General features: G+C 32.3%; 5 protein-coding genes across 10 annotated transcripts; 3 read left to right on the top strand and 2 right to left on the bottom strand.

Annotated features, from left to right (window-relative positions):
- Positions 1-42: 42 nt before the first annotated feature.
- LOC123225000 (type I inositol polyphosphate 5-phosphatase 8-like) lies at positions 43-7,604 on the top strand. The gene is made up of 5 exons (XM_044648822.1): positions 43-46; positions 6,772-6,921; positions 7,009-7,077; positions 7,401-7,485; positions 7,571-7,604. Exons 1-5 carry the CDS (start codon positions 43-45, stop codon positions 7,602-7,604), a joined length of 342 nt encoding a protein of 113 aa, XP_044504757.1.
- A 954-nt stretch (positions 7,605-8,558) lies between these two features.
- LOC123218453 (type I inositol polyphosphate 5-phosphatase 8-like) lies at positions 8,559-11,920 on the top strand. The gene is made up of 6 exons (XM_044639918.1): positions 8,559-8,663; positions 8,947-9,418; positions 9,510-9,703; positions 9,798-9,906; positions 10,023-10,171; positions 11,011-11,920. The coding sequence occupies exons 1-6, from the start codon at positions 8,560-8,562 to the stop codon at positions 11,252-11,254; spliced, it is 1,272 nt and encodes a 423-aa protein (XP_044495853.1). The 5' UTR covers position 8,559; the 3' UTR covers positions 11,255-11,920.
- Positions 11,921-12,527: 607 nt separating this feature from the next.
- On the bottom strand, positions 12,528-14,071 carry LOC123214265. Its single transcript, XM_044634040.1, has 3 exons — positions 13,884-14,071; positions 13,730-13,775; positions 12,528-12,790 (listed from the first exon to the last, which is right to left on the bottom strand). The coding sequence occupies exons 1-3, from the start codon at positions 14,002-14,004 to the stop codon at positions 12,787-12,789; spliced, it is 171 nt and encodes a 56-aa protein (XP_044489975.1). The 5' UTR covers positions 14,005-14,071; the 3' UTR covers positions 12,528-12,786.
- A 1,557-nt stretch (positions 14,072-15,628) lies between these two features.
- Positions 15,629-19,235, top strand: LOC123222057. Of its 6 annotated transcripts, none has more exons than XM_044644966.1 (6): positions 15,629-15,819; positions 16,126-16,332; positions 17,269-18,570; positions 18,653-18,718; positions 18,798-18,996; positions 19,142-19,235. In XM_044644966.1, exons 3-6 carry the CDS (start codon positions 17,299-17,301, stop codon positions 19,207-19,209), a joined length of 1,605 nt encoding a protein of 534 aa, XP_044500901.1. In that variant the 5' UTR covers positions 15,629-15,819; positions 16,126-16,332; positions 17,269-17,298; the 3' UTR covers positions 19,210-19,235. The 6 variants fall into 6 exon arrangements, with proteins under 6 accessions (XP_044500901.1, XP_044500900.1, XP_044500898.1 ...); XM_044644965.1 differs by having other exon boundaries at positions 15,630-15,819; positions 16,208-16,332; positions 18,650-18,718; XM_044644963.1 differs by having other exon boundaries at positions 15,630-15,819; positions 16,197-16,332; positions 18,650-18,718.
- A 1,054-nt stretch (positions 19,236-20,289) lies between these two features.
- LOC123222124 (WAT1-related protein At2g37460-like) lies at positions 20,290-22,415 on the bottom strand. The gene is made up of 7 exons (XM_044644969.1): positions 22,219-22,415; positions 22,027-22,089; positions 21,826-21,942; positions 21,462-21,699; positions 21,217-21,378; positions 20,837-20,988; positions 20,290-20,762 (listed from the first exon to the last, which is right to left on the bottom strand). Exons 1-7 carry the CDS (start codon positions 22,413-22,415, stop codon positions 20,555-20,557), a joined length of 1,137 nt encoding a protein of 378 aa, XP_044500904.1. The 3' UTR covers positions 20,290-20,554.
- Between the last annotated feature and the right edge of the window lie 1,517 nt (positions 22,416-23,932).

The raw sequence follows: 23,932 nt of genomic DNA, 5'->3' as shown, positions 1-23,932 counted from the left end.
TAACAGATAATTAAACTTCTTAATTATTATATCAATAAAACAATGGGTACTCATTTTGAGGATATAAATGAGTACATATTTATATGTATCATTAAATGATTGAGTGATTTTGAATTTAGGATAAAAGGTCGGTCCAATTCAATTGATAATCGGATAGGTAAACTTTTTAAATAAATATTTAAAATAATATTTGAAACAATTTTATATAATTAATCATTAAATATATAATTTAAATTGATTTAACATATAAATAAACTTGGTTTTATGATATATACACGCTATATTAATGGATGAGATTAAGTTTTTGGCTTGGTGGTTTTCCCACCTTGTGCAAAAGTTGAAAACTTTGCACAAAAAAAAAATTGAATTTTTTTTATTGCAAATCAAGAGATTTCCAACGAGTGGACCACAATTCACCCTACCAAATTTCGATTAGATCACCCCAACCAATTAGTTTGATTTAAGTTTTAAATCTATGACTATAACCACAAAAAACCCATATCATCATCGATAAACCCAACATCATAACCTAACACCGATGAACACCAACTATATTAGGTTAGCTATATTCCGTTTGACAGGGCAAAATGCCTTGGAGGAATGCTAGAATTCTGAATAGGTAGATGCCCTTTGTACCATATGTTCAACCTAAATAACTTGCTTAAAATATGTTAATGGATGCACCTCCAGTTAACATCTTTAGCCCCACCAGCCAATGATTGGTTCATCAAGAACTAAAGAACTTCTCAACAAACACAAACAAATATATTTTGCATCTGAAATGGACCAACCCTCGAGCACTTGAGTCTTGTGTGTTCGTTCAAGTGCTGGTACATGAATCACGTTTTGCCCAACAACACATGAAGAAGAGACAAATCAGTTGGTGCCATTTAGTAATTTCAAGCATCGTGCAATGTGGGAGATCAACAAAAAGTAATTGATTAAGGGTAATTTTCCTATAATCTGACGCACTAAACGACTAAGTCAAGAAAGATTTGGGGACACAAATAAAAATTGCTAAGTTTGAGCCAATGATATGCTTCCACATATGGAGGTGTTTCCAATATAGTTGTTATATTGCGTTCGTCAAAAAGATTTGATCCATCACGTGGCAAAATGTAAGTGCAAAGAAGCATGGATTTGATTTTGATTAGGGTGAACGTGTGACAGATGCACCAATTGGAAACGCACAGAGCTATCGAAGCTTCTAATGGAGGTCAATATTGCTTCTTCTTGTATCATATCAAACAGTTTTGGACGTCAAAAACACGACTTTGAACTGTTCAAGTACAAATTGCAAATGTACTCAGCGGCCTGAACAAATTATTTCCTATCTTGAAATGCAATGTTAAGGTTCATCATATCATACGTACTTTTCCCTTATATCCTTTCAAAAAAAGAAAAAAAAAAACTAGAATGTATTCGAATGTAGAGCCAGTGGTAAGTCGAATCGTGACACAATAGGTAAAATTTGTCATGACATGTAAATATTTACTAGTCTTAGTAGGACTATATCTAACTACTAAGGTTCAAAATACTATTCATAGCATTGTGTGTTAGGCCTATTGGCAAGCCAACTTGTGTGTTTGATAGGTGGATTCCCCAAAATTATTTTATTGTTTAATTTTTTTTATAGTTTTTTCAACTTTTGTGAGTCTGTCTATAAACCTTTTTTACGAGCCTCGACATAACCTAATTTTTATGAGGCATGCCTTATAATCGTGCTTTTATGAGGAACAACATTTTGTCACTTCAGTTTAAATAAGATAATTTCAATAGATTTTTAAAGTCAAATCCAATACAATATGAAATTTTATTAGAGATATAATATAAACATGAATTACAAGGCCTCAAACTCTTAGGTAAGAATTAGATTTATCTTATATAATTTGATTGAAGCTATTAATTAAACTCAAATTCCAGTTAACATTGAAGAAATTGAGTTTAAATCAAGAATTAAACTTATTTTCATAAAATAAATTAAATTTGAATTAATTTAAATATTTAAGATCAATTTAATTTAAATCATTTCTAAAATTATATATTTTCGAACTTCCACTTATTTATTTCAAAGTAATTACAAACTAACTATTTTGTTTTTGAATTATTTTTAAATTAAATTGCGTTCACATTAAGCTCTGTGGAGTACATCCTTATCTAGGTTGCTATCTTCCATATGTAAGAAAGTCTTTGTGAATGACGCAATTCCCTGCCTACTGTTTCCCATAAGGTGTCCTTTTATCAAATGAAAGAACCTTAATTTTATTTTAATTAATCAATTACTTAGGGTTAGGTTTCAGGCCTGATTCAGAGAATCCGGCAGCGCCACTACCACCAGGCCACGACGACCTCAGTTAAGAGATCATTGTGACACTTTCTCCTCAACCATTGGGCAGACTCACTAAAATCCAGCCCCAAATTTAATATAATAATTAGTGCAGTAGGGAAAAAGATTAACTTAATTAATCCTTGTTTATCTCCTGGGATACATGACCAAAGCACGCAACATTTATCCCACTATTTAATTTAAACAGTACAAATTGATGTAATTGGATTTCCATTTATTTTTAAGTAATTTTTTTTACCTTTCTTATTGTTTAATCTGTGACTGTACAAATCTTATGTAACTAGCTCTTGGCACGTGTCCAATACAATCCAGGCTTGTGCTCTGAGTCCATGAAGGGTGCGCAACAGCATTAATAAAATGAACCATGTTGATGTAACGATTAATTTTTTGATTATGTTACTTTTTAAAAGGTACTAAAAGCTACCAAATGTACAAATGAAGTTTACTTTTATAAGTAATTTTAAAGTAAACTCTAAGAACCGGCCTAGTTTGCCATTAGTATGACCTAAGTTTTTTCGTATTAGATTAATAAATCATATTAAATTTTATCAGATATATAAATCCCTCAAGTTATATATATTTTTTTTTTTGATAAATGAAAAACAATAATCTTGAGCCGTTCCCAAACTAAATAATTCTCCAAAATTTAAATTTTTTATGAGGAAAAAATAACGATCTTTCATTCTAAAAATTTATATCTTAAATTAATAAAATTATATATATTTTTTTTACTATATAAAATAAGTACACAGATAAAGTGAACACAATTGATGAATTTGGTCCTTCTTGGCTGCATATTTTTATATTGAAATTTGATGAGTAATAATTCATCTCATGTCACATCCAGTTACATTATTCAATAAGGAAGTTTCATAGTTTGTTGCATGAACATTACTAATTGATTTTGTATCACAATTATGTGATAAGTGGAGTAAAACTTATTTTATAATTTATTAAAAAGCCATATTATTATTTTTATTAATATTTTTTTCTTTTTAACCTTGAAAAATATATTTGTTAACTCATCATCCATTAGCAATAAAATTATTGCGCAAAAAGAAAATAAAATCATTTCACCCAACCAAATCTTTTGACCAATTTTTTTGTCCCTATTTTCATCATTTTCAGATTTTTAATATCTTTTACTATCATCGTCTCACATCACCTACTCTCTCATTCATATACGATTCCACTTTCTAACATTTTTAGGAGACATTTAGTTTAATAACGGTTTTATTATTAAAATTAATAAATTTATTTGAGAATTATTAAATATAAAATATTATTATATTTAATAAAATAGATAGATATAAATAATTATTATATTTGATTAAAAGTAATAAAAAGTACTAATATATTATTTTAATTAAATACTCTTGGGTTTAGGTATTATTATTTTAAAATATTTTTTATATTATTTATTATATAAATTAAAAATAAGATTATTTTTGTTTTAAAAAAGTAATAAATAAAATGTAGTTATAATAAAATTATGATTACTTAATAATCTTTAAATGATTGATGTAAATATAGTATTTATATTATTTTTTATATTATATATCACATTACTATTTATGATAGAAGATTATTAAATTTTTTTATTATTTATAAATTAAATAATAAAAAATATATTATCTTATCTAAACACCCATTTTAATGATACATTTTATCCTCCACCATCATTGTTTACTCTCATCTTTTAGCATCATCATCGTTATATACAGTACTTTCGCAAGGAGAAGAAGAAGAAGGTGACAACGATTTGACAAACGCAGCTAATCAAATCAGATGGCTTCTCCTTTCTCACCCTCCCTCCGACGCCGTATTCAATGATTGGATTGGATTGTGAAAAAAATCCGTACAGGTAAACACCACATCAAGACACTGTCTCTTCCAAACCAAACTGGTTTGTCACTTTGTGTTTCTCCAAAACTCTACTTGTTTAAACGGACGTTAATCATTAATCACCTGTCACCTCCATAGCTGCTACAATCTTTGCCATTAAACCCAGAATAATTGCTTGGGGCTCAGTCACCGCTAAGGATATTACATGACACTGCAACTTCAATAAATTTTAAATTTAATTATTAAAAATATATTACAGTACAGTACAGTTCATGCATTGACCGAGGCTTTACAATGAATTGTATCTGAATCCCTTACAGCGTTGGCATTTTATAATTAAATTACAAATTTAGTCTTGATTTTGAATTGGAGAAACGAACGAGTGTGTAAATTTTGAAACAGAAAGCGGGTGGGTTTGAAGGAGTAAAACTGAAAAAAGTGGTGGACAAGGCAATTCCTTTTGTCTGGTCCAACTGATGAACTGAAGTAGGCAGTCCAACCAAAGCACTACCGTAAACAGAGACCACATCAGCCCTCCCACTAAAGTTGCTTTTTCTTCGCAACTGATTTGACCATCCATTCAAATTCCTTACCAAGGGTCAAACTTTCTGTTGCATTTCACTGACTTGCCTCTGTGGCTAATGGAAACCGACAATATTTCGAGTTTGTCACCTTATTATTTTTCATAAGAAATTTGAATTAGAGATAATAATTCGATTCCTTTATATGATGAGTTCAGGAAAAATTAAAGTCTATGGAATTAATGTGATATTGCCGTATCATTCATTAATATATAAATGTCAAAGTATTTATTGTATTAGATAATTATCAACCAAAATCAAATTAAAGATCAATAAAATAGAGATAATTTAGATACGAGCTAAATTTATTAAATGATGTGATATTCTTATCATATTTTATAATTTTTTTTTAAGAATATCTTTGAATGAAATTAGAAAAAAATAATGGGCTTTTAAAGCTTCTTAAAAGGTTTTACTAATATTTAGGATATGTGAAAAGGGCATTTCCATTTTCTTCTTCTTTTCGTCTCCAATTTGGAAATTGTTGGCAAATCGCACTAACATAACAAAATGCCCTGACTTTCTATCATTTCTTCATCTATTTACCTTAATTCAAAATGAGCAATACATCTAATTATAATTTGATAGCAAGAAAAATATAGGTATAAATAATAAATATAAAATGTTATATAAAAAATAATATAATTTTAAATTATAAATAAAATAATATTTAATTACATAATAATATATATTCGTCTCTATTTATATTTATTATTTTAATCTAAAATATTTTTATAATTTTATGTATGATTTAAAATGACAAAAAAGCCCTCAATCCAAAATGTGTTGACTTCAACGTCCTCAGTCGCAGTGTTAAAACCCTCAACTCTCTTACCCTTTCTGTGTTTTCTCTCTCCTTGTCTTAATAGGACTTATAAATTTGAGAACTAACCTTTCCTTTTTGCTTTTACGAGGAACGCCCCCAAATCTTGCTCTGGCATTCGCTTCTTCCCAACCAACCAATCCAGGCAACAAAAACTCACATCACTTTGTAGGTTTGTCGTCCCTGCCTCTCTCTCTCTCTCTCTCTCTCTCTTGTCTCACCAGAGACGAAAAAGAAAGCTCGAGAAAAGAGAAGAAAATTCATGTTAAAAAGGGTCTTTTTGTTCTGAAAGCGTGTATAATCTGTTTCATCCGTCTCTCTGAAACTTCACATCTATAATTTCTCTGTAAGTCCCTCTTTACTCCCGCTTTCTTCGTTCCTTTAATGCAATTATTGCTTCTTTTTACCGTCTTTTCTCTTTTCATCGTCTGTCTGTTTGATTTTGTTCTCTGATTGGCAATGTCGTTTCTCTCTGAATATTTCATGTACACATCACTTACATAGATATGAAAACTGTGAATCTTTCTTTTCGTAGTAATATCTAAATCATGTTGTTTGTTCCTTCTAAAAATGAAAAGAATAGCCAACTTTTTTCAGATGGGATCGTAGAGATTTGATGTTTGAATAAAGATCTGAAAAGCTAAAACCTTTGCCTTGTTTAATACTTCATCTTCCACCCTGTATTCCTCCCTGTAAAGGGCATAGCTGAAGCTTGTATAATAATTTTCCATCGTCTCACTCGTCACCAAAAAGGATGAACCTGGCCTCATCTCCACCACTGACTCTTCTATATTATACTATTTTCTCTTTCTTTTTTCTCTTCCTTTCCTTCTGTTTAAGGTACTCACTGAGAAGCTGTCTCCATTTTCCCTGCAACTGGTTCTTTTATAATCTGGCTGAGCACTCCATTTAACACAATATTAAACTCCCTCTCAACCTCAATAAAATATATAAAAAGATAAATTTTTTTTCTGCCACTCTTCTCGTAGACTTTCAACTATTAAATCATATTTTCCTTTTAAATAAGAAATATCTTTCAGAAATAGAACAATATATCAAGAAACTCTACAGATACAACAAGATAATCACAATCCGATTGGCTTGATTTGCAGTCATCAAATTAATCAAATCGTGGAGGAAAGAGAACAGAGATGGTACGTTACATTAATTCTGAGGACCCATTTTCGTCTTCATACTGGGAATTAGTGTTAAGATTTACAACGGTCCTTTTCTTTTTCAGTCTTGGAGGCCAAAATTAGTGGTCCGAAAATGGCTCAATATACAGAGTGGGGCGGACGAGTTTCATTCCGATTATGCAATTAAAGGTAAATTTTTTTCATATTCAATCTTTTTTCGCTGTATCGTTTGATATTCGATCTTTATCGCCAGATTTACGTTTTAATGTAACGCAGGTAAAACTACGAGAAGGAAAAGCTGCTCAGACGACGATTATTACGTCTTCGTACAAGATGATTTCTCAGGTATTTCCTCCGCAACGACACCGTTTTACAACCATTTGCTGGTTTCCTTTTTTTTTTTTTTAAACCGTTTCCGTCCATCGGGATTTGGGAACATGCCATCAGAGGGGATTAATTTTAAGTGATTTGACGTGGAAGACAAAACGGAAAGACCCGAGTGATTTCCGTTTGGGTTCTGTTCAGAAGCTCAGGGCTTCTGCCACTTGGACGGTAGGCGGGGGCGTATTAAATAGATCTATGATGCAGCAGTAACCTATGTTTTCTTTAGATTTCGAGTTGTTTTGGTTTTTAATTTTTTTTTTTTAAGTTGACAATTTTTTTTAAAGGATGGATGACGGCCGCTACTACTGGCCTTAAACAGTCGACGACCCTGCCAGAGGCGCCCGCCGAAAATCTCAATCTCAATCTCAAGTAAGGATGCTGACCAAGTACTATTTTATTTAGATTGAAAAGACAGTTATATCCTGGAATTAAGTTGATTTTGTTAATCTTTTAGGCCAAATGAGATTTTCCTTCTATTAAATGGCTGATTTCTATGTTTTCAGTTAACAAAAAAAGACATTTTTCAACTTATTAATTTGTTAAATTTCATATACATTTATTGGAAAGCCCCAAAAAAAAAATTTCAAAGCTGCATAATATTTTGCTCTCAAATTTTACTTAAATACTTTTTTATATATCTAATTTATATTAATTTTAAATAAATTAATAAAAAATTATTTATTAAGTATAAATAGAGGTATCAATAATATATAATTTTATATAAGATGAATTTAATATTTAAAAATGTTTGAGGTGTTAAGAAGAATTTGAGATGTTTTTAAAAATTTTAATATAGTCTTTGATAATTTTTAAAAAATAGTTATATATTCAAATAACATACCATAATGCAACAAATTAAGTTTGTAAATATTACTAATTATTGGGGTTATGTATATAAATTTCAAAATATATCATATGAATGTGATAATCTTTAAAACAAGATAGCATAATTATATATTTGCCTCATAGTTTTATAAAATGATATTTTACACCTAAACAATATTATCCACAATCAATTTAGTAGAGATTGTTATAATATTTTAAGAGTAGTGTTATGTATATAAATAATAACGTATCATTATGTAATTAAACAATTAAAAATTAAATATAAAATAATATTTAAACACATAATAATATATATTTATTTATGTATAAAATTATATATAAAAGTTATGCATATAATATTATTGATATTTTAAACTTTGAAAACAAAATATCAATAAATATATTTTTATAATATTAAAATAAAATAATATATTATTTTATTATTAAAATTAATGACCATATTTATATTTTATCTGTTATTTATGTAAATGTTGGGAAATTCGTTGGTGACTGAGAATTAATTGAGAGGATTGTGACCATTCGGTTGGCTGGTTTTGTCTGGGTGAAGATTTAGGTTTGTACGTCTAGTAAAGAGGGGTATTATTTGTAATTTTCAGGATGTTCGTGGGGACATGGAATGTCGGAGGAAAGTCGCCCTACGACGGTTTAAATTTGAGAGATTGGCTAAAGTCACCTGCTCCTGCTGACATCTACGTGCTAGGGTAATGGCCTATCCTTTTCTTTTTTTTTTTTTTTTTTTTCAATCTCAAATTAATAAAAATTATCTGAATTTAATTTTAAATATTTAATTAATATATTATTTTATAATTAATTAATTTTAAATAAAAATAAAATAATAATAATATATCACTTATGCACATTAATTTTTATAATTAACAATAAAGTTTTCAAAATATCTTACCCTTTGTAAGGTGACTTTATGAATTATATAAATTTAAGGATTTTCTAATACTTGATTTTTGCTATGTTTGGACTGTGCATTAGGTTTCAAGAAATTGTTCCACTAAATGCAGGCAACGTATTAGGGGCGGAAGACAACGGACCAGCTGCCAAGTGGCTTTCTCTTATTCGTCAAGCATTGAACAGCGACAACAAGACTGACCACGAACGTCCTCAATATCACAGCAATGCCACTTGGCTACATGGTGACCAGCAAACCAACCTGAAACCCAGACTGAGTTTCTCCAATCTCCTATCTCTCGAAGATGAACTCGGCCAAGACGATTTTGCAAGACTGTTAAATTTTCAATCAAATTTGAACTCTGCAGAAGAAGATTCCCCTAACCCACCGTCCATGGCGGGCAGTCCACTGCAGCGCCGCTACTGTCTTGCAGCCAGCAAACAGATGGTGGGGATATTCTTGTGTGTGTGGGTTCGAGCGGATCTTTATAGACATATAAACAACCTGAAAGTCTCCTGCGTTGGCCGTGGAATTATGGGTTATCTTGGAAATAAGGTTACTCATTCTGCTTAACTTTGGTTATAGAAATATATATATATGTTTGAAGTGAAATTGACATTCAGGTTTTCTCTTTTTTTATTAACAGGGTTCGATATCCATTAGTATGAGGTTGCACCAGACGAATTTCTGCTTGGTTTGTACGCACTTGACCTCAGGAGAGAAAGAAGGTGATGAGATCAGAAGAAATTTAGACGTTACTGAAATATTGAAGAAAACCAGGTTCTCACATTCATATAAAGATCTTCAACAACCACCACCTGAAAGTATATTGGAACATGAGTAAGTTGTTTTATTATTTCTTATTCAATTCCTCAATATGTAATGTTTTTTATATGAAATTTTGTTTATTTCTTTCGATCTTCTTGCCGTTCAGCATAATTGTTTGGCTTGGGGACTTAAATTATCGGCTTGCTTCTGGTCGTGGTGACATGCATGAACTGCTAAAGAGAAATGATTGGCAAGCCCTGTTAAAGAGAGATCAGGTGAGAGAATAATGTATTCAAGGTTGCTTTATGTTTGCTACTGAAAACATATAAAGTTGCCTTTCAGTTGTGTTAAATTTAAAGATTAAAACTTTTTGAAATTTTATTTTCTCCAGCTAAAGATAGAACAGAGGGCTGGTCGAGTATTTGAAGGTTGGGAAGAAGGGAGGATATATTTTCCTCCAACTTACAAATACCTGACAAATTCAGATCATTATGTTGTTCAAACATCAAAATCCAAAGAAAAGCGGCGAACACCTGCCTGGTTAGATTCCAAATCCTCCTGCATTATTTCCATTAATTAAGAAGATCAATTAGAATTTATTTATTAATTTCTAACTGTGGATTCTGGAGGTTTCTAATTAAGCAAGAAGTTGCCTTCATCATCTTATCTTCTATTGTTTATGCAACTTGTCAATTGTTTGAAAGTAAGCATCAATTAATATAGGCTTATTCAATAGATGAACAAATCTATGATTGTGAAGAATAAGTAAATTAAAGCCAACTATCATTAATTTATCAGTCTTATTGTCTTCGAAGTTGTTGTGTTGGGGACAATGGGTATCAATTCATCCAAGTATTGAGCTGACTTGTGCTGTAATTACTACTGTGTTTGAAAGATACTAAAACATTTTTTATTGCATTTTTTTCAAAGCTTTAAGAGATTAGCCTGAATTATTACCATAAAACTAATCAATAATCACATGGAAACTACATCTTCACATCCATTGTTTAAGAGAAACCCCATGTGAATTTAATATCATTAATCACTCTTCTTCTTCGTCTCACATTAGTTTAAAGTTTTTAAGGTACTAATATAGTTAAGTCGGCAAGAAAGAGTTTTGTCTCTGACTCTAATATTATATTTGATATGCAACATGCACAAACCCACCATTTATGTTTTTGTTGCACTAATTAAAATACAATTTTCAACAAATCTCTATTGTTTAATACTTTCTTAGGCTTCAAGTAACTTTTTGGATTTGGTTAAGGTAGCAAGTTATCGAAACTCTTAGTGTTCTAGATCTTTGAATGATGTGTAATATGACTTATAATTAAGATTTAGAAGCTAATTTGGCATCCCTTTTTCGGAAACATTTGCAGGTGTGATCGGATATTGTGGAGAGGGGAAGGACTTAAACAAATTTGTTATATAAGAGGAGAGTCCAGATTCTCAGACCACAGACCAGTCTATTCACTGTTTTCTGTCCATGTCAATTTAGCAAATAAGCCTAAGTTTCACACAATTGCTCCGAGATCCTGCTCATCAGAGGTTTCAACAAATACTGCTTTGTCATCTTCTTGTGTGGCCAAAATCCAAGCTGAAGAACTAAGTTTCACATATTAAAACATATAAGAAGTGAAACTTTAATGGTTAACGGCGAAGTTACTGCTGGAATAGTCTGGTAGTTTGACAGACTAACACAGGTGCCGATGAGCATCACCTGACACCTCTAATGTCCCGGTATTTTTTAACAGTTTGGGACTCTGTGGCTGATGATGTTCATATTAGGGATATGTATAGACCTATTAGCTCGAGGCATAGTTCTCTACTGTTTTCATTGTTTTTTTGCAATGTGACGAATCGGATGGGTAATATGATCCAAACTGCATGTGAGTTTGGTGTGGATTCTCATTGCATGCTTGATTTTGGTCGCGTCGAGGATGGGGATGACATAAATATGACGATTAGTTGGATTACTAATCAAGTAGAGGAGATGGTAATGGTATATGTGAAGCAGAAGACATCAAGGAAATGATGCTCTGGTTAAGAGAACGTTGTCTTACATGTTTCATTACTTTATTTTGTTGGTGGATAAAAAACAGATAGTAATCCTGATTTAAGTTAAATTGTAAAGGGAAAGGAGTATAGCTATCTAGAGAAAGTTACCGCTGCAGGAAACTTGAAGGAGACAAGGTAGTCTTTAGTGAATGTGATTTGAAGTTTTTGTTCCTTAAAGCCTTGCCTTGTTAGCCGGTTTTGTTAATGAAATTTTTGCAATTTTGTGATCCATCATCCTTTTGCGGTAAAATTTTGAGGTTTATGTGCTAGCAATATTCAAATTCATGATTCCAATCATCTTAGGGAAATTAAAATAAACGACATCATTTAACAAGTAGAGCATGTCTTTTAACTACTTTCTAATGAAGGACACAAGTCCAAAGTATACAAGGAAAAGTTCTGCTCCTTCACCCAAGAGTCATAATTATGATAGTTACAAGAGAGCTTAGGCAGATTCAAATGTTTTTAGTCTGAGTTATTATATTTGATTCATCTTCTAAACAATGAAAAATTAAGCTTTATTTCTATAGGCCATGGATATGCTTCTTGGGCACAGTTGACGGCAGTGTAGCGGCAATATTTATAAATACAATTGCAAGTATAATAGTAAGTAAAACGGTGAGTTTGATCTGAATGATTCACTAGTAACAAAATTTGACGAATGAATATTAATACAATATATAATTTTAACGAATCATAATAATGCTGCCCCATGGGAGAAACCAATTATGGTGAATAAGGTGTTATTTAACCAGAATTGTTTCACATGACACGGAATATGAATTGATGATCTCCACTATAGCTATTCATCATTAACATAACACATAAACAAATGATCAATGTTTAAAGCCGAGATCAAATTGAGTCCAAATGGGGTAAAAATTCCACAAATATTGTTAAACTGATCAATTTAAAATTGCAGTTAAATAGACAAGCTAGTAAAGAAACTATAGCATCCAAACTGGGGAAAGAAATGTCTGAAGAAAAGGATTCAACCAAATGTTTGGACAATTCTGTTATTATTGGAAAATATAAAATGAAAACAAGCTTTCATAGAAAGTGAATACTGGTTATCTCTTCTCTCTGCATGCACTAAATCACCTGCAAAATATCAAAGACTTCATAATGATAATGGATCGCTTATAAAATCTTTAAACATAACTGGCTGAATATGCTTTACAGGCCAACTCATTAACAAATTTAAAAATAAATATATTATATTTGGTAACTGCGATTTCATTCGGCAGATATAAGTTCATAAAAGATAAACCATACACATCTATATTTCTTTATGATGGCCAATATATTAAGGGATTGTGATTGAATAAATTTTTCCCTTTTCCATTTCAGAGCGACAAAATCCTGTATATTCTTCCACCCGGAGTTAAAGAAAGTAGCATTTTCAAGGATTTGAATTCTATTTTAAAAAGGTCAAGTCATGCCTAACTTAAGTAACAAGGAGATTGCATGCTTCTGGGAAAAACTTCGGATGGAACATTTTTAATCGAATATATAGGGCAAAGCACAGTTGAATCTTTGAGACATATGGTTCAAAGCATCAATGAATCCCATAGCTAAAACTACTTGTTTGAATTAGTACCTAAAAATTTCCTATTCGCATACAAAGAGTCCTGTGAATGACAGATAAATGAGCAACCAATCCATAATTCTACAGAGATGCGGAAGAAAATTATAAAACCCACTATCTACATTCATTTTGAGAACAGAAAAGACCAAGTATCATCATTCTACTATGTCAAAGTATTCCCAAAATGCTCTATCATTTATTTTTTTTAATTCATCCTTCTTTTCTGACGAACATATAGTAAAGATCTGAAAATTAAGACTCGTGTCCATATACATATACACACACAGAGAGGCTAATAAATCATATATACAAATGTAAGTATGCAAGTTAGTTTGATACTAAACCTAATTATTTCTAAAAAATAAAAATAGATAAAATGGAAATTAGTAGATTTGAAGCAAAATGAAAACGAATCAAGAAAGGGTAAATTAGGGCAAAATGGAAGAAATTACAGCTTTTTATGCCTCTGCACGAATTTGGAATTCTTGGCATCCTCCTCTGCGTAAAGGGTAATAATAACGAAAATTGAGAAAATTGGTTTGGGATTAACGAGATTAAGAACGCGATGAGGTGTTTAATGATGAGAGACAATAATGAAATAATTACCAGTTAGACCAAGACTGAACTTGGTGATCAAGGCTCCGGTTACGGCGAATCCGACGATGAAAGGCCAGGTTCTGTTCCATTCTCTTCTGAAGAATACAGGCCATGGATCGAACTTCCTCATTTTCCTGATTCTCAAATTCTTCGCAGGGCTACTTCAGTATCACTTGTGTTTTGGCTGCGCAGGGTCTTTGTCACAATTATAGCTGGCGCGTACAGCCACGCGTCCACATCTGCAGGTGGTAGCCATTATGGGTTGCACTGGATCGGGTCGGATGTCATTTCAATAGGATCCCGTTTTATTTTCTCAAATTTCATTCTAATTTAAACTGTTGTACAGGTGGACACTTCCAGCAATTGCCACATGTCCCGTTCACATGGGCCATATATGCCACTTTTGTGCTCCCTTCATATGATATTACTAAGAATTTTTTGTTTTATATTTTATAAAATAATATTTAATTATATAATAATATATTATTTATAAATTTAATTTTATATTTATATATATATAATATTATTTTATATTTGAAAAATGACACGATTTGGTAGGATGTTATAAGAAATTTAAATTTTACCGGATTTATATGTTTTTTATAAGATTATGGTATATTATTTATAATTTTTTCATTTTTATTATTATTTAAAGGCTAAAAGACTTGTTCCCACCCAAATTTTAGTCCATTTTCAAGTATTATTTATAAGATTTTTAAAAATTTAAATATTTACCTATCATCTAATTTTCGTTAAAATTTTCAGTTAATTGTAAAGGTAAAACCCTCATTTTAAAATTTGTATTAAAATAAATAAAAATATATTTTATTTTACCCCCTTAAATTAAAAAGCTAATAATTTTTTTCTATTCAAAAGTTTGAAAATTTATATTCTCCTTTTAAGGTTTGATTTTTCTCTGTTTCAATGACTATTTTGGAAAGGTGATCGGTCAGCCTTCCCCCTACTTACCTCTCCGATGGTTTTCCAGTGTGAAAACCATTGAAATAATCGATGACATTGCATGAATCTGTAGGACATCCATGTGCGTTGTCCAATCAATGCACAGATTGATGTAATTTCGTTGGCCATGTCAGTGGTTTCCATACTAAGAAACCACTAGGAAGAGAGGTGATAGAAAGGTTAGTTGACGGTCTTCTCGGAGTAGTGGTCGAAATGGAGAAAAATCAAATCATAAGAGAAAAATGCAAGTTTTCAAACTTATAAATAAATAAAAATTATTAATTTATTAAATTAAAGAGGAAAAATAAGATATACTTTTATAATATTTATGAAAAATTATGATTTTATCTTTATAATTAATTGAAAATTTTAACAAAAGTTAAATAATAAGTAAATATTTAGTTTTTAAAATTTTACGAATAAATGTTTAAAAATGAACTAAAATTTAGATGGAAATAAATCCTTTGGCCTTATTTAAAAGGTGTATGACAAAATAAAATATGATAATATAAAAATTAAAATTTTGATATATAATATTATATACAATTCGACCATGATGAACAAAACGAGATTACACTATCCATTCCACCGGAGGAAAACATTTATTACATTTTTATTCAACATTTGACACATTTTGGGTTTAAACTGTCACCTTCTAAAAGGTTGGGATTGGCTAATTACCCAAGAAACCTGCGGGTCCCGCATGTTGACCCCAAAAGAAATTCAATTCACTGAACGGACAAGATCATATAAAACAGTCCACTTGTATGTCCTGGATCATGCTCCACGCCCTTGGATCGTGCAGCCCACTTGTCTTTGTACCATCTCTTCCCAAACAAAAGCCTTCATCCGATAAAACATTTTCAGCTCTGAGGTCTCGTCGGGGAACCTTGCCCGTACAGTCGCTCGCGGTGCTCCGGTCTATTCCTTTGTTTTTTTCGTTGTTTCCGATACAGATCGTGCGGAACTCACTGTTCAATAAAAGGTGCTTATAATGAGTTTCTCTCTTTCTTTATTTTCTCCTTTTCTCTATGTACATGTTCAAACATTTAGGGATTGATGAATATTCTCTGCTTAGTTACTTATTCGTTTGGTTTCCGAGAAAAAAAAGGAAAAGAAAGGTAGTTTTCTTTGCTACGATGGATAACGTTAATCTAGACTGAGTGTTACAGTTGCATAAGGAAGTTGGAGAGTTGTATTAGTGGAGTTCTGTTTTTCGTTCCTAAACAGTATATTTTTAATTATTTTGATTATTCTACCGTTTAATTGATAAGTTCATTGCATGTGGCAGATAAATAGCTAGACAGTGGCGAGCTTAGATTTCCACGGCCGATTGTAACTTTTGCAATCTTTATTTTGAAGTTGTCTTGCAGTTGATGTCGAACAATTAAGCTGTTGATGACACAACATACATTTTGATGTACTTACTGAATCAAACAGTTACACGAAGTGCAACAACTAGACTTGAGCCATAAATTGAAAGGAAAGAAACAAAATGGTATGTTTCATGTCCGAGTGAATTTTTGCAATGTGAGAGTTATTTTATTACTATTTATGGGTTTCTTTTTAACTATTTAGTGCTGTGGACTGGCGGCCATACTTATTTCCTTAATTGCAAGTCATTTTCCAATGATTTTATGATATCAAGTAATTGATCTATTTGCTAGACGCATCTTGTTTGATAATGTATTTGAGTTGCACACAGATTTTTGCTGGTTTAGGCAATTGACATTATGCTTTTTGGAGTGCATTGTCAAGAGATTTACTCTGATTGTATTGTCCTGTTTGTTCCAATTTTTCATTTGATCTATCATGGCTGTGTTATACAAGTTTCTAGTATTCTAAAGTTTTAGTTCAAATTGTCAACTAATGTGGGGAATGACAATATGAGTCCATTTTCCTCCCAATCTTTAAGAAACGCATTAAAATCACATTCTTGATTGAAAATATTGTTGTTGAATTTAGTGTTGATGATTTTTCATCCATTTATTGCACATGTGATTCACAATCTTTGTCAAATTATTGCACTTCATAAAATTCTCCCTGTCTTATCAATATAGTACATGCATATGCTATCGATGGTTAACACCAAAGTAATTTAGTGCATGATTGTGGCAGTAAACAATATTATAAATTTTGATTGTTTTATATTAATTCATCTAGTTATAAGTTTTGCCCTATGGTTGTCAAGGGTAATAATGTGGAAGCTATGTGAGAGTGAAGAAGAATGAGAAAGAATGTTCATAAACACTGACTAAATTAGTAAAACAAAATGTCTTCCTTGCTCATTTTTATCACTAAGTAATAGGACTAGCACATTTTTATTGATTGGATAAAGGTTGACCAAGCTTTGATGGCATGTTTGTTATAGTTCTGTTCACAGTATACTCACAAAAATATGGATTGAATATTTCATTGTTTTCTTTGAGATTAGCATATTATGAGGCCTTGTTAAAGTAATTACATGAGATATGCTTCCCAGAATCAAGAATTTTGGATGGCGAAGGGTGCTGGGTGTATTAATGAGGGTGAGATGGCTTGTGATAATTCTTCTAGAGTTGTTCCAAAGCGTTCTCATCAATGTTTCATGGATGGTCCAGAAGTCGAGCTTTTCCCCAACAAAAAACAGGCTGTTGGAGTTCCGAGCATCAATTTATTCTCAGGATTGTTAAACTCAAATGTTTCTCCATGGAGCCATGCTTCCAGTTTTCACTCAATCCCTGGCCATTATAGTGAACGCTTGTTTGATTCCCCAGCATCCAGGACTGTCAATTTTGATGATCAAAACATCACATCAGTTAGTGATGAAAAAATTGATCATGGGAGAAAGGCTAATGAGAATTTATTTGGTGATGATTCTTCCTTTGGTTTATCTATGTCAAAAAGACTGGAAGATTTTCAATCAGGTCCAAGTTATAGTGGGATTAGAAAAGTGAAGGTCAGCCAAGTTAAAGAATCTGAGAATATCATTTCTGTATCGATGGGAAATACATATGATACAGTGGATAACAACTCCATGTTGGCATCTCATGCATTCAAGGATGATGACAGTTCTATGTCTATGGTTCATGATTATAACAAAGGGGATGCTAGTATTATGTCTATGGGGGACACCTATGTCAGGGAGAATAACATTTTCATATCAGTGGGGCAACCCTATAACAAAGGTGATGATACCATGCCAATGGGTCAAACATACAGAGAGGATAATGATAGCATACCAGTGGATCAAACTTTCGGCAAGGGGGACAACAGTATTATTTCCATGGGTCAAACCTACAACAGGGTACATGAGAATTCCATATCAATGGGTCACCTTTATAACAAAGGTGGTGAAAGTACTATTTCAATGGTTCACACCTATAACAAGGAAGATAGCAATAGTTTATCTATTGGTCAGTCATACAATAAGGGGGAAAGTACTATCATATCCTTTGGTGGATATGATGGCGATGATGCAAATCCCTTGGGAAGGCTTTTATCAAATTATGAGATGTTGATGGGCCAATCTTCTGTCCATAGTTCAGAAGTATTAAATCAGAAAGATTTGGTTAAATCAAATACAGATTCGCACCATATAACTGTTCATGATGCTGAAAATAATGCAAGAAAGAAAGAGGACTCTAAAACATCTAAGAAAGTCCCTTCAAACAATTTCCCTTCAAATGTCAGAAGTTTGCTATCAACTGGTATGCTGGATGGAGTACCTGTAAAATATATTGCTTGGTCTCAGGAGGTAACTGTTAATCTTCATTTGTAACTCTAATTGTTAGTGAATTGTTTGCTGACATGTTTGCCCTTCCTACGGATGGTAGAAGGAGCTCCGTGGTGTTATAAAAGGTTCAGGGTATCAGTGTAGCTGTCAGTCATGTAATTACTCTAAGGTGAGTTTATTCATTTCTTGCTTTGCTGGCAAGGAGAATTTAGTGCACAAACGGTGACTGATAAACCGTTTTTATTTAGATTATTAACGCTTATGAATTCGAGAGACATGCTGGTTGCAAAACAAAACACCCAAATAATCACATATACTTTGAAAATGGGAAGACTATATATGGCATTGCCCAAGAACTAAGGAGCACTCCACAGAATGTGTTGTTCGAGGTTATTCAGACAATAACCGGTTCACCCATCAACCAGAAGTCCTTCCGTCTTTGGAAAGGTGATACACTTATCTGATAAATCGTTTTGTTTTAGACATTATGATTTTCCAATGCTTAAGAAGAAAGCTTATTTATATTTCAAATATATTTTTGTTGACACATAGTATTTTCTTACATAATTGTTCTCTTCTTGCTCCTTCTCAGAATCTTTTCTGGCTGCAACCCGTGAGCTTCAGCGTATATATGGAAAAGATGAGGGGAAGCAATTGTGATAAAGCAGTTTTGTCCAAATTGTAAGGTATGATACCTTTTTTGTGCATAGGAGTGATCTTTTTGGCAACGCTGTTGTGTTAATAGTGATTGCAGCATCCCTAATTGATGGAATTAGTTTTTTTAATGAATATATATAATTCGAGGCCTACAGATCATGGTGAAGTAGGTCAACCTTACACACTAGCCAGATATTGCAGCTTTAATCTAAGGATGCATCATTTCAAAGAAAGCTGGTTTTCTATTGGTTGGGTTATAGCTGGTTGATGCTAGACTAAAACTTGTGTGGGTTTATATGGTTATAAGAAATATTTAGGTTCTGAGTTGATTTAATCAGAGAGTATGACCTTGTAGTAAACCTCAGCCAATTTGATGGTAAAGCATAATTGACTTGATTTGACTTTAGTATGTTTATATGTTTTTGACAATGATGTGTTCATCTAGTCCTGTAAGATTGGGGCTTGGCAGACAATCAAACTCTCGAATTGTTTGTCCTGTCATTTCAGTTACAATATGTTCATTAGTCTAGCATCATTGCAAAGAAAGTTATTTTTCTGTTGGTCGGGTTATAATTGGTTGATGCTAGACTAAAAGTCATGTGGGTTTATATGGTCAAAAGAAACATTTAGGTTCTGAGTTGATTTAACTAGAGAATGACACTGTAGCAAACCTCAACCAATTTGATAGTGAAGCATAATTGATTTGATTTGACTTTAGTATGTTTATAAGTTTTTGACAATGTTCATCTAGTCCAGCAAGATTGGGGCTTGGCACACAATCAAACTCTTGAATTGTTTGTCCTGTCATTTCAGTTACAATATGATCATTAGTCTAGCATCATTTCAAAGAAGGAAGTTTTCTATTGATTGGATTATAACTGGTTGATGCCAGACTAAAAGTTGTGTGGGTTTATACGGTTATAAGAAATATTTAGGTTCTGAGTTGATTTAACTAGAGATTATGGCCTTGTAGCAAACCTCAGCCAATTTGATAGTGAAACATAATTGGCTTGATTTAACTTAAGTATGTTTAAAAGTTTCTGACAATGACTTGTATACATCTAGTCCATTCAGATTGAGGCATGGCACACAATCAAACTCTTGAATTGTTTGTCCCCTCATTTCAGTTACAATATGATCCTTAGATATTTAAGTCACTTGCATTACAGTTAAACGAAAATTAATTTTGCATGGATTGTTACAAACTGTTGATGTTCATGTTTGCATGATTTGGCAACAAGATATTGTCCAATGCTGCCAAAATTTGGATGTGCCTACACAACTTGAACTCTTGGTTGAGGGATGTTCTATTCTAGATGGTAGTAGGAACCCTTTTGCCATGCAAATACTATTTCCCAGTTACAATTTCTTGATCACACACATCAATTTTGATGGCCTGATGTTCAAAATTTTCCTCTGTGTTGTTATCTGCATCTACTTTCTGTGAAGCTGGTGATATTTTCTCAGCAACTGATGGGGATGGGGATGCATAATCCTTGCTTTTTCCCCATACTACAAGGTATAGGCCTGCAACTACGATAATGGCCCCAATAACCCTGTAAAATATTATTACAGTTAGGTTTTTGACTCAATAAGGTTTTGACTGTGGTAAAGAGAGGTTTGTTTTTACCTGCCAAGGTACATTTGCTCAGCCAAAATTATGGAGCTCATGATGGCCACAATTACCATGCATAGGGGACTAAAAGCTGACACAAAAACAGGGCCCCTGTCTTTCATTATTATTCCTTGAATGTAATAAGCTAGTCCTGAGCAGACAATTCCCTGCAAAAATGCATATGTTTAGATTGAAGACTCAAAACTTCAATTTTTGGATTAGTCGGATGGAATCTTCAGGAAAATTTCTTGCTCAAAGTTGTATGAGAAATGAATGACCATATATACCAAATCATTTCAAATTTTAGAAGATTATCCTTATCCGAGTATCATATAAACTTCAACTAGTGAACTAGGTTACTGTATTTTGTTTAATTTATTATAGAATTCCCTTACACTGTAGAGAGCGGCCATTAATTTAGTGTCCCAGTGTATGGCCCAAATGCTAGATTTGCCCCTTTCCATTACTAGTGCCACTATGCAGCCTTCAACTGTTCCCAAGAAACATATCCATGATGTAAGGGAAAGCTCTGCGGGGTATGTTTTCAGTGTGATCGCCTATAGAAATAAAGTGGAATTTATCATAGTTCAGGAGATGTATCAGATAATAATAAACCCAGAATATGTGTTCATTTACTTGCCTGAAGAATCATGAAACAAGCCCAGCTGAAACATCCAACTGTTATCATCAAGGCACCTTTAATTGAATTATGGATATTAGTCCCACCACTTCCTTTATCATGAGTTGCAGCTTTTGTCCATACCAAATCAAGAATTGGACCTTTCATCAAGGTCAAGACCATCGCTCCTGCAACTGTCGCTATTGTCCCTATTAGCTTAGCTTGGCTGTGCTTAGTTTTAATACTCACCTTCTCTAGCCTGTGCGGAAACTTAGCAGTCTTAAAATCACAAGAATCTTGAAAAATAATTAATTTCCATCATATTGTTTCCATTTAATCTTGTGTTAGTTATGTTTTCAATAAGAAAGTGTATGAATTCTCTTACTTGACAGCCCAAGCCATTAGAAAGGTGATTGCAGGTAGCATGTTGTACATAGCAGCTGCAAATGTCGCTGTTGTATACTTCATCCCGATGTAATATAAGTTTTGGTCTATAACTGGCCTATCGACACATAAAACAATCATAAACAAAAATGTCCCACAAACGTAAGATTATAAAACAAGTTTTGGTGATTTAGAAAATTACTCTAACAAGCCTAGCAGCAGTAGCTTGGTAAAGATTGGCAGTGTCATCTTTGGTCGAATCTTCCTGTGAAAAGGAAGAATAGAAACATGTTATATCAAGACAAAGTTTCTTTTAGTTCAATTTTTATTTTTATTAAGTAATGAAATGTTTGCAAATATATGTGAAGACAGAAAGAAAAGAGAGAAAGAGGACTTGTCCAGAAAGGCAGCGAAAGGGGTCATGAAGAGAGTGGCAACAGCGTGACGATAAACGACCAGCACATAATTGCTCATGCCTTCATTCAACGCTGCCTTGCATAAAACATCCATTCCGGCCAGCCCGACTTGTAAAAATACAACACCAACAAATGGCCGCAACCTGGTAAACAGATTGTATAATGTGTTCTTCATCCTGTATAAATCCTCTCTTTGAATCTTCTTATCTCAAAATCCTGAAGCCCTGATTTTGTAATGAGCTTATGAGGAGGACTAATGGTAACGTGTTACCACATATTTATAAGGGGCTTCTTCTCTTAATTTTTAATTCGCATTATTATTCCTTTTTTTTTTTTTCAATTTCAGAGCCAGACTCCACTGATGTTTCTAGCATAATTATTGGACCTTGTCATCAAATTTATGTGTACCTATTTGGGTCATCTTACAATTATTGCTCCATTTTGAGGAATCTGTGGATGCCAGTGCTTTTAACTATAATATTACACTTGAGAGTCCCAGGTGTAGTGGCCTCACTTTTATGCATATTTTTCGTTTGTTTTTTCTTATTATTAAATTTAGGCATTTAGCAATAGGGATTTCCCGTCTAGTGCTGATTTTGCTGAATCAATATTAAAACATTTCGAAAGGATTAATTTAGGCTTTTGCCTTACGTGTCCTAGTTAGTGGAAGACTATAGGGCTGGGCAAGAACTGAACATTTTCTAATTTGAGTTTAGTTTGAATAAAAATGAGACCACTTAAGTTCGTTGGATCAGAGTTAAGAGTTGTTTGAGTTTTTCTTAATTTCTAAATTTGAAGTTTGAAGTTTGTTTCAAGTTTATGTTTTGAATTCGTAACTCAAGTTTGCATCTATTTGATAAAACGATATGGTTTTGACAATTGTATAACATGATTCGAATCGAACTACGAGTTTAACTTAAACCAATCAAGTCATTGTTTAGCTCGCGAGTTAAACTGAGTCAAACTCTCTGTAGTTCACGCCAATTTAGTTCAGGTCAAAGCACCAAATGGAAGAAAGGCTTTAAACAAATGACTAATTCTTCTAGTTGTCCAAAATTTTCATAGTCTAATTGATTTGGAGCTATCATGTCCTCTAACTTAATTTGTTATACCTTTTTAACTGATTTGGTATTTTGTCAATATTATTAAACAACTTCAATTATGTATATGTGCCGATGGATTCACACCTCCTGTGAACCCAATTTTTGAAAGACAACCAAAATTAATCTTGTAAGTATATATTTTTCTACTAAAAGAAAAGTTTTGCAAATGCAAGAGATCCAATTGAGAGTAAAATTACTTTAGAGTATTAAGTTATAGTTTCCGTTTTATTAATTATGTATTTAATTGCTTCAATTTGAAACGTGTATGGTTGAATCTTTTAATGGGCAAAAACTAGAGGCGATAGCAACTGAGCCAAGCTTGAGAATCCCTTGTCTTGAGTTTGGTTGAGGTAAAAAAAAAGTTTGTGTTGTGCAATCCCAAAGTTTGAAATTTGATACAAGTTTATGATTTGAATTAATGGTTTATTTTACCTAATAATAAATAATTTTAATGATTACTTAGCATAATTTTAATCGAATTATAAATTAAATTTAAATTGAATCAAATTATCCATATGACTTCTGAGTTGAATTAAACTCTTTTTAATTTGAATCTAACTTAATTTTATAAATGAATTGATCCTCCTAA

Source organism: Mangifera indica, chromosome 1 (assembly GCF_011075055.1).
Source record: "Mangifera indica cultivar Alphonso chromosome 1, CATAS_Mindica_2.1, whole genome shotgun sequence".
Taxonomy (NCBI): Eukaryota; Viridiplantae; Streptophyta; class Magnoliopsida; order Sapindales; family Anacardiaceae; genus Mangifera; species Mangifera indica.
This window is presented reverse-complemented; position numbering and strand designations above follow the sequence as displayed.

Bases quoted from the DNA above. Each gene is read 5' to 3' on its own strand.
- LOC123225000 (XM_044648822.1), top strand. The intron at 7,078-7,400 runs GTATTTCCTCCG...TTTTTTTTAAAG, and splicing joins CGTACAAGATGATTTCTCAG to GATGGATGACGGCCGCTACT. The intron at 7,486-7,570 runs GTAAGGATGCTG...TTAATCTTTTAG, and splicing joins AATCTCAATCTCAATCTCAA to GCCAAATGAGATTTTCCTTC.
- LOC123218453 (XM_044639918.1), top strand. From the start codon at position 8,560: ATGTTCGTGGGGACATGGAATGTCGGAGGAAAGTCGCCCTACGACGGT. The intron at 9,419-9,509 runs GTTACTCATTCT...TTTTATTAACAG, and splicing joins TGGGTTATCTTGGAAATAAG to GGTTCGATATCCATTAGTAT. The intron at 10,172-11,010 runs GTTAGATTCCAA...AAACATTTGCAG, and splicing joins AAGCGGCGAACACCTGCCTG to GTGTGATCGGATATTGTGGA.
- LOC123214265 (XM_044634040.1), bottom strand. From the start codon at position 14,004: ATGAGGAAGTTCGATCCATGGCCTGTATTCTTCAGAAGAGAATGGAAC. The intron at 13,776-13,883 runs GTAATTATTTCA...CCCTTTACGCAG, and splicing joins GTTCAGTCTTGGTCTAACTG to AGGAGGATGCCAAGAATTCC.
- LOC123222057 (XM_044644965.1), top strand. From the start codon at position 17,299: ATGAGATATGCTTCCCAGAATCAAGAATTTTGGATGGCGAAGGGTGCT. The intron at 18,719-18,797 runs GTGAGTTTATTC...GTTTTTATTTAG, and splicing joins AGTCATGTAATTACTCTAAG to ATTATTAACGCTTATGAATT. The intron at 18,997-19,141 runs GTGATACACTTA...GCTCCTTCTCAG, and splicing joins GTCCTTCCGTCTTTGGAAAG to AATCTTTTCTGGCTGCAACC.
- LOC123222124 (XM_044644969.1), bottom strand. From the start codon at position 22,415: ATGAAGAACACATTATACAATCTGTTTACCAGGTTGCGGCCATTTGTT. The intron at 22,090-22,218 runs GTCCTCTTTCTC...TCCTTTTCACAG, and splicing joins TTCGCTGCCTTTCTGGACAA to GAAGATTCGACCAAAGATGA. The intron at 21,943-22,026 runs GTAATTTTCTAA...ATGTGTCGATAG, and splicing joins CTGCTGCTAGGCTTGTTAGA to GCCAGTTATAGACCAAAACT.